At 31.9% G+C, this 10,161-nt stretch overlaps 1 protein-coding gene across 1 annotated transcript; it reads left to right on the forward strand.

The window, feature by feature from the left end:
• LOC123656897 lies at positions 1 to 10,159 on the forward strand. Its single transcript, XM_045592512.1, has 9 exons — positions 1 to 245; positions 392 to 570; positions 683 to 874; positions 1,923 to 2,059; positions 2,904 to 3,158; positions 3,457 to 3,588; positions 6,088 to 6,189; positions 6,924 to 7,096; positions 7,380 to 10,159. Exons 1-9 carry the CDS (start codon positions 148 to 150, stop codon positions 8,212 to 8,214), a joined length of 2,103 nt encoding a protein of 700 aa, XP_045448468.1. The 5' UTR covers positions 1 to 147; the 3' UTR covers positions 8,215 to 10,159.
• Positions 10,160 to 10,161: the final 2 nt, after the last annotated feature.

Below are 10,161 nucleotides of genomic sequence, written 5' to 3' on the forward strand. Positions count from 1 at the left end.
TACACTATTCAAAAAAGTTATTCTACACAAAATTTCCGGATTTATATTTACAGTTTTACACTTAACTGAACCTATTGCAAGATATCAGAAAGTGATAAAAGTGCTCTACCAGTGTTGGATAGGTCACAGCTGGATTTAGAACAAACCATGTCGCAAAGTAACAACAATAGAGGTGGAATTAATTTGTCACCAGTGCAAATACAACAGGAATATTTTGAAAATTTGCCTGAATGTGATTGGGTTAAGTAAGTATATATAACAATTTCATACACATTCACATTTAGATTTATTTACAGTAAAATTTAACATAAGAATTCATCAATTAAAATATAAGAATAACTTTAATTGCTTTGTCATATGTTTATACTCAATAAAAACTTATTTGCTGCAGATATGACTACAGCAATCGCAGGTACTTACTACAAAACATAGCATTTGCCTTGTTTGGTAGTCCAAGCACAGAAGGGGATTTAAGTTTTATAAATAATACAGATAATTCTCAATTAGAAGGCTATACTTCAAGACAAAAGGAACGGGTTATGAAAGTTTATGAAAAACTATGTGAACAAAGTATGATATTTTAAATTATGTATTTTGTTTTAATTAATTAAATTAATTTGTATAAAATGCATCACATATGTTCGAATTTGTAATTAAATAATTTTTTGTCTTATGCTTTCAGGTAAATATGCACAAAATGATAGAGATATTCTTATGTCAGTATTGTTAATTGTATGTGCACATCCGGAGCCTGTAAAATTTTATAAAATTGAACCGCGAGATTACTGGGTCGACCTACATCTACGCAATGATGTTGTTATATGGTGTACAGCTGTTTTTTGTGTCAGAACATGTATTCCTACTACAATCGGTGGTATATATGAACTTTTTTATTTACTCGTGTACAAAATAGAAAAAAAAAAATAATAGTTGAAATTTAGTATTTACAATAAATATAAATGTTTTCAATTGTAGAATATGAACATCTATGATGTAATATAGTTGTAATGAAACCATTTTAATAAACTAAAGTTCTGACATCATGGATAGGACAAATCAATATAAATTGAACAAAATTTGGTTTAAATATGGTTGACAGGCACAGCAACAATATAAACTTGTATATTTATTATTATGCCAACAATTAAAGTGTGGCTTTTGTTTATTAAAGTGATGAAATAGACAATGCAACATTAAAAGAAAATTTATTAACTTGGCTTTCCCAGCCAAAACACTGAACAGATTGAATGTATAGAAAACTACATATTAAGATTTAGAATAGAACAAAGAAATTCATACACTCAAAAAAATATTTTTACCTGAGGTAATTCTGCTTTTGAGCAGTGTTTTGTTCCTGTGGTGAGTATGGTGACTAGAGCTCCTGGGGATTGGAGGTAGGGTCGGCAACGTGCTTGCGATGCTTCTGGTGTCGCAGGTGTCTATAGGCTACAGTAATCGCTTACCATCAGGTGTGCCGTATGCTTTTTTGCCGACCGATGATTACATAAATATATAAGACAAATGTTTTTCTTTGTTGTCTGATATTTTTATCCAACTTAAAAAAAGAAGAGGTTCTTAATTTGTCTATATTTTTGTGTGTATTACTTCAGAAAGTTTAACTGAATGGATTTATTTTGATGCTTTTTTTTCGAATCAGCTTTCGATTATATAGTGCTTGTTATGTGGTCCTATTTCAATTTAGCCGAGATCTGAAAAGAACTTTTTTTATTGCTCTAGATATGGGTATTTACTTGACAATTTTTTCTCGATCATTATTTCATTATATCTCATAATTTCTTACTGGGTGAACCGATTTTGATGAGATTTTGTTTAAATCGAAAGCTATCATAATGACAAGCTTTTTGAGTTACTTCTCTATTTATTCGTCTTATGCAATAACTAATTTATAAATATTTTCGTAGCTAAACCCTGTAAAGTTTTTATTGATGAAGATGCAAGAGTATATAAAAATTGGATATCGTATTTAACAAACAATAATTTGCCTAAATGTGTCATTATTGCGCCAGAAAATGGAGAATACGAAGGAGTTCTAGTTGAGGTGCGTTTTATAAGAAAATATTATATAATTCTATTTTTTTTTCTTACTGTTATACAAACATAATAAGGAATGAAACATTCTTTGACCTTTATGATTCTTCTAAATAATAAATATATGTACCTATAATAAGTTATACAATTATACATATATTTAAAAAATACTACATACAGGAGAACTTACATGAAAAATTACAACCAAAATTCAGTTTGACACTATTATGGTGACTTATTAACTGATAAGTATATAATATAACTTTGAAAGACCTACTAGATTAATAGAGTGAGTCTGCTTTATAAAGATATTTTATTAAAAGTAAAATAATATTTATAAAGGTAATATTGCATTAATCCGTACACAAAATATAATTACAAGACTTATCATCCATTCCAATAATTATTAGCTTAATTACATAAATATAATAAAATGTAAACATTTAATGAAAGTAAAAAGTTTTTAATGGTAACAAACACTCATAAAAGCTCATTAAGCTAAGAGTAATGTGTTGTAAGTGTATATTTTATATTATGGTATTGCTATATATATGAACCCTATATGAATGAGAACCTGCAGTAGGGTTCCCAGAACTGGTCAGTTTTTAAGAACCAGTTTTTTGCTTGGGATTTGTCGGTTCTTTTGGTACTTTCGGTTCTCTTTGGTTTTTATTTTATTAAATAAGTGTGATTCTTCAAAAGTGTACTACATAAACGTATAAGTAGTTATCGTTGAATTTTAAGTAATTTTTTATAAGCTACTTTTCTCTGAATTCACACAAAATTTGAAATTAGGCAGACAAGCTATACCACAAGACTCAGCTATCACTAATCAATTAAAAATTTAATTTCAGGGAGAGGATTTATTCTCCGTTAAGCTAACGGTAACGCCTTCACCTTCATTGGGCCTTAAGGCAAGAGTTTTGAGTTCAGTGGATACGGCTAGTACGGTGGCTTCCTTGGGTGCTATTGGGGTGCTCGGTGCTGCTGCATTTACACCAATTGGTCCGGCAGTTCTTGTCACTGCTACTGTTGCCACTGTTGCTACCGGTATATATGGCCTCGTCAGGTCATCTCTTCATCTTCGTGACAGAACTGTTCACGAGCAGGTATGACTGAATGTTGTCACAGTTCATTTCTAATTCTTCTATGAATTATTAATTCACTTTTATTTTTACAAGTAGATATCTTTATACAATTTTGATTAAGAGAATACGCGATCATATCGTTTGAATAGCTTACTTTAACCGGCCAATGTGAACGCAATTTTCTTATTACTTTGTTATATTTGGTAAAAGGGCGTGGTTTAGGTAATGACAACGATAAGTCATTCTTTTCTGGATGCAAATACACTAGTCACTTTTAATAGCAAAAAATGATTTTACTTAAACAACTTGTTTTATTTAGACAATCAATCCGACGGATCCGGAGGCGCGAGGCAGCTGGTTGAATATTGCAGCATCTAGTGTGGGACTGGCCGCTGGTGCTGCCAGTGGTTTATTATCTAAGTCAGCAGCGGCTGGAAATAATATGACCAAAGTGAGTTTATTTTGTGAGTTACTCCTTTTTTATTGTTAAATCCAACCTAAATTTGGCAGTGATAGAGAATGAAAAATATTTACTTTACGTATATATTAATTTAAGTAATGGTTGTTAACAAAGCATACAATAAAAATTATCCAATTATTTATTGATACCTGATATGAAGAACATTGTATCTCATTTTGTTCTGTGTTGAGAAAACTTTTCTCATTAAGTTAAGCTTTTTTAAATATATATAAATGATCTGCCATTTTATGTTAAGTATATTTGTGATATAGTGCTATTTGCAGATGACACATCTCTTATATGTAAAGTTGATAGGAAAAAAGTAAATTATGATGACGTGAACAGTTCTTTGTCGCGAATTCAAGAAAAAAGTAAATTATGATGACGTGAACAGTTCTTTGTCGCGAATTCAAGATTGGTTTTAAAATAAACAACTCGGCTTTGAATGCAACACCAACTACATTGTGTTTTCGTTACCTAATGTTAAGCATCTAAATTATAATTTTATAATAAATAACGAGAGTCTTATTGACAATGATACTACAGTTTTCCTAGGGATACATTTGGACTAAAGCTTCAGTGGAATTACCATTTGTCATCCTTGAATGGTAGACTCAGCTCCGCAGAATTTGCAGTTCGAAAAGTACGACAACCGACCGTCCGACGTTACTACTGCACGTTTAATATACTTATTTTAACTATTTCCATAGTGTTATGTCTTACGGTCTGTTACTGTAGGGTATGCTACAGATATTATGACTGTATTTATCTTGCAAAAAAGGGCTATTCGCGGCATTTACTATCTTGGAGCTCGAGTCTCCCTACGGGATGTTTTTCAAAAGGTACTTAAGGTTCACATATTAACAATTGCGTCGCAATATATTTATAAAAATTTTTTGTGCATTCACCAGAATATTCATTGTTTTGAAATAAATAGTAATAATTGCACTGTAAACACGAGAAGGAATAACAAAATTGTAACTCCAAGCTTTTGACTGCGCAAAGTAAACGTCTCCTTTCTAGATTATGATATTCGCATGTATAATAAAATCCCACAAACAATTTTGGAATTGTGTTAACATAAATTTAAAGATTTTATTTTAAAAAAAATAGATAAAGCGTATTATTCGGTGCAAGATTACATAGTTGATAAAGATGTGTGGACTTAGTGATGCTGTATTTTACGCAACATGTTACTAATTTTGTACTAAACACAGTATGTATATTATTTTTAAAAAGAGTAACTGCGGAGTTTCTTGCCGATTCTTCTATGCAGAATCTACATTCAGAATAAGTGGTAGCTTTACTTTTACATTAATAATAATTTATTTTTAAAGTTTTAATTTGTAAAATGACGATTCGAAAGAATAAAGCTGATTTTGATTTTCAGGAGAGCATTTTACAAGTTTGTTGCATTTAAAAAATGGCCAAGTGATGTTAAATAAATTCGCATCCGTAATGAAGTAATTAATAGTAGAGTAATTGGCTAAGATCTAGATTAGGTAAAACCGAATTAGAAAAACCGAATTATGGGGTTTTTGGGTGTGGAGGGTGGAGGGTGTAGGGGAATCTATACAAGGTAACACTGTCACACCTCAAAACCCCATAGTTATGGAGATATCCATAGTTAAAGTTTTGAGGTTAGAAGAAGAATTTAAAGCTATTATAATACCTTTGAGCTCGTACCGTTTGCATTGTGTGACAAATCGACACTTTTAAACAAAATAACGCGTCAGACATAATATTCTAATAAAATAAGTAACATTGCGTGCTAGAATATAGGTTTAGAAATTCGAAAAATACCCAAAACCGAATCGGAGCACCCCACTGTCCACGTGGTCTTGGTCTGTCCTACCCCTAGAGTGTTTTTTTGTGCCGCGGAGGCGCGAAGGGAGGGCAGCCCTCGCACGCAAGGGCGGAAGGGCTGTACTTCCCGCAGCGCCGGAGCCAAGCGTTCCTCTAACTTTCGAAATTCTTCTTCTAACCTCAAAACTTTAACCATGGATATCTCCATAACCATGGGATTCTGAGGTGTGACAATGGTACCAGGGGTAGCGTTCCCCACCCTCTCCCCCCCCCCATCCCCCCACGGTCCCGAAATTCGGTTTTACCTAATCTAAAACTTTACCGAGTAATTAATTTCTACTATTAATTTACTTCATTGTGGATATTATTTAATATTTATACAATGTTTTCGTAACCGAAGTTACAATGTTTTTTTTTAGCAGAAATCTGAGTTATCTTGAATTACAATAAAAAAAAAATTCATATAAAAATTGTTCTAAAAATTAAATCTGATCCATGCTTGACAAACAAAAGTAACAAAAAATTAGGACATAGAGAAAAGAGATAGATCATGATTTTTTATATTTATTCATAGCAACTTAGAACAATTTTGAAGACAATAAAATGGTTAACAACGTCATAATTATATCTTATAATTATAATAATATACAAATTTTAGTATATATATATTTTTTTTAATTCTAGGCCGGTCAAGCATTAGCAACTTCGGTTGAAATACTTCGTCATGCTAACTTGGTAACTGGAGGCGCCGGTGTACTCCATAGTTTAGTGCATATTATAATGAAGGTGAGTTTCTTTTTAATTTTTTAAAATTCAAATAAAGTTTTCCTTCTCCGGGACCCTGATGATTTTGGGCCAGGTTTATCCTTCGGTCGCCTTTTATGACCCCCACGGCAAGAAAGGAGGTGGTGCTATTCTACTCGGAATGGGGTCAAGCATTCGTGGCATAGCTCTAAAATGCGAAAGACTCCTGCAGCCGAAATGGCTCCACACGTATCCACTCGTCGTTCCTGTGGGCCTTGCCAGTGAGGTCGAGAGGGTGGCGCAGAGCTTAGGCAACTCTGCGTTTTCCTGAAGAGTGTCCTAGGCGACACAATGTCTTTCTGACACTGTCTAAATCGTCTGCAATAGACGGACTAAGGCCAATGAGATTATTTAAAATTATGACAATCTTATTGTGTATTAAATAAAAATTGTTAAATTGCTTCTTCCAAGAAAAAGCCAGCCTACAATTTTACTGAAACTCATTTTTTCTATTGCTATTCTATTATATACATTTGATTCATCAGAAAATAAGTAAGGTGGGATCTTTGACTATTAAGAAATGGATGAAAATTCAAAATTTTCAATTCTTATTTAAATATTGATTTTGAAATAATGTTAGTTTTCAAAAGAATAATTTTCTATTTTAATGAAAATCACCTAGGTATTGAACTGATCTCTCGAAAAATTTCTAATTTTTGTGGGCCTAAATGAATGACAGTTTACAATTAAAAATATCCGTCCTCTCTGCTCTACAGTATCGGAAACACGGCGAGAGACCGACAACACTCGAACTGTTCCAATTTTCGGCCGCGACATTATTCTTCTGTCACGCAGTTGTCTCAAATCGTACTGCACAAAATATTATCGAAGAAGCCCAAGCCAATACTATTAATGAATACCGTGCAAATCTCAGGAGTAATCGACATAGGTAAGATATACAACTTTTATGTTAATACTAATTGACTCGACAAACTTTGTCATGTCTTAGTGTCAAGGACGTGAAGTTGAAATAATTGATACGTTTTCTTAATTTTTCAAATGACTTACGCCAATTTTTCTTAATTTTTCATCACCAAAAACCTTCTACAAAAAATCTTTAATAAAATATTTTTCACATAGTTATTGAAGTTCAGTAGTTTTTAAAAACTAACATTAATTAAGCTCAGATTTCTTAAATTATCATTATTATTATTTGTAAATAAATTTTACAGAAAAATATTTGACAAGATCAACGCTGAAACACGAAGAGTTTCAGGAACTGTACAAGGCAATACAGAAGTGATTAAAGGGATCCAAAACATCGCCAACAAGGATCAGTATTTTGCAGATGTACTCAAAATAAATAAAGAATTAAATCAGCATAAACTGAGAATATCTATGACGGCCGATGGAAACGTTAACCTTAATGCCGTCCACAAATTTAATCCTTCTGAGTTGTACGGAATGGGTTCAGAAGGCAGGGCACAATTATTTTCCACAATAGGCCCAGCTGACCTTACTACGCCAAATGTATCAACTCGTATAAATTCAACATCAGCCGTCACTACCTACGTGGATAGAGATGAAGAGAATGGCATCTTAGTTGGAATACATCCAGGGGAAATCATACGCATCGGAACATTGTTAGTAAGAGTCAGTGCATCTGGTGCTGAAAGTATTGCGAAACTTCTAGAAAATCTCAGCCAGGATATCTACGCAAGTCTAATGACGATCTCTTTCAACATTTTATCGAAATTGCTTCCAGAAGAAATCGCTAAGTTGAGACTTTTGAGTCCGGAAGAAGATCTGATAGCGCAAATCGTCAAGTTCGTGTTCAGGTATCTCAAGGACCAAAGACCGATGGGAGAATGTAGGAATACCGACAACGGGATCATGATTGTAATTAAAGAGTTCTTTCAAGACGGCATAGTACGTCAAGAAACTATATTAGAATTGAAGAATAAACTTATGATTTGGATAGTAAGTCAAATAGAACAAAGACATCGCGAGTTTCCGAACAAGAAACGTATAACTTGTCCTAACTGCGATGGAGTTCGCTTTGCTTAAATAATAAATTTAATATATTTAATCATTCATCATGTGCACGTATATATTCATAGTGTAGTATAGATATTTTATTTGGCCAAAAATAGGATATAAGTCTAATCTAGAAAATGGGTCCTATTTTTTGTAAATCTAAGATTGTATCATAAACATATCATGATGTGATACATTTATATTCAATTATATTATCACTAAAAAATTTGTGAGGGCAGTGCTCTATTATATGCTTAATACTTATGATAAAATAATAATAAAATTATTAAATATCTTGGTATTATTATTGTTACTATTCTTCTTCTATAAACTAGCATTTGTAATCTGTAATTGTTCTTCTGACTACAAGTGTAAAAAGGAATTTTGTTTATCTGCGCTATTTACAATATTTTGTTTCTTTTATTAGATACAAAATGTGTAGTTTGTGCTAAAGTCACACTATATGAAAAACAATTGCAGCCTTTTTTATTTTGGATATCATATTTTGTCTATTGACTTTTTTTAGATATTATTAGTAATCCAGTTACATCTAACTAACACAATTTTAATATTTACAGACAAAACTAAGTCATATAATGTTGGTTAGGAAACTAATATTTTGAAAGATATACGCTTTGTGTTTGTGTTATTGATAAGTTCCTTAATGTCTCTTGTCTAATTTTGACTGATTTTTTGCCACACCATAATATTGCACCTTTAAATATGTTTAGACTTTATCGGGTTATTTGTCAATAATAATGGAATTTTGAGTCTACATAATAAATTAAACAATGTCTCGTAATGGTAACAATCGAATACAAGTTGCTGTAAAGTAAAAGTGTTTAATAGCTCTTGATGAAATGCTGAAATTACTCGCCAAAACCAAAGGGACCATCTACAAATTAACTCATTACGTTCGAGATTTTTATAGCCTTTTGCTCAGCGTTGGCCACATCTGTGTTAATCCTGTATCACCACCATAGTATGATATTTAAATTTCATATAAACAAACTTATGCTTCGTTGTAAAAGTACAGATAATGATTTATATACTGTTATTATAATTAATTTTTGAAATGTAATATATAATAAGTGAAAAATGTACAAAACGCTAAAAAGCAATGTATTACGATTAAAATATGGAGAAAACAAAATTATATGAAATAATATAGAACTGTGATATTATAGAAAACAAGATATATTTTTTTAATATATAAATATCAAAATATAGAATAGGGGATCGCACAAATTTTCAGAAAGCGTTTAAAATTAATCTTTATGGATACTTATTTCTATAGAAAATAGAATTTTAATTATTTAAAGACTTTTAGGTACTCAAAATCATGTTTTAATATTTTTTGTTTAAAAATCCCGCCAAAACACCACGGTATGTCATTTGAGAGCGCGTGACGTCATCTGGGGGTAATAACAATTGATGCGTTCCACCTAAGGCCCACAACCCCATCGATCACGACTGTTAAAATTGCCGTTCCACTAACGTAAAAAACGGGCGTTGTGGACGAATTTTATAAGTGGAACGTATATTTGGGCGCTGTCAAGTGTCAGGTGTTAGCTGTGTGCTCGCAATATGGCGGCATGGTGAAAACATGATGCAGGCGTTGCGGACGCTTAGTGGAACACGGCCAACGCTTGATCCTACAAATGACGTCACGTACTGTAGTTGGTATTTCATTACAGGTTAAAAATATTGTTATTGACAATATTTTATTTCTTCATTACAAAATATTTAAATGAATTATATTAAATTATTATTCGATAAATAAACCTAAAACAGTATATTAATTTGTCTAAGTACATTATGGGTTTTAATCTGGTTACTGTCCGATCCTCTATTAGCACTGTGCCTTTAAATTGCACTTCAATTTTATTCCATTGATATCGGCTTTAAACTTAACATTTATATGGGCTTTTCAAACTTTTGCAATATGTATTATAAAGGAGTAAATTTTAGAAATAA

This window comes from Melitaea cinxia, chromosome 10 (genome assembly GCF_905220565.1).
Source record: "Melitaea cinxia chromosome 10, ilMelCinx1.1, whole genome shotgun sequence".
NCBI classification, from domain to species: Eukaryota; Metazoa; Arthropoda; class Insecta; order Lepidoptera; family Nymphalidae; genus Melitaea; species Melitaea cinxia.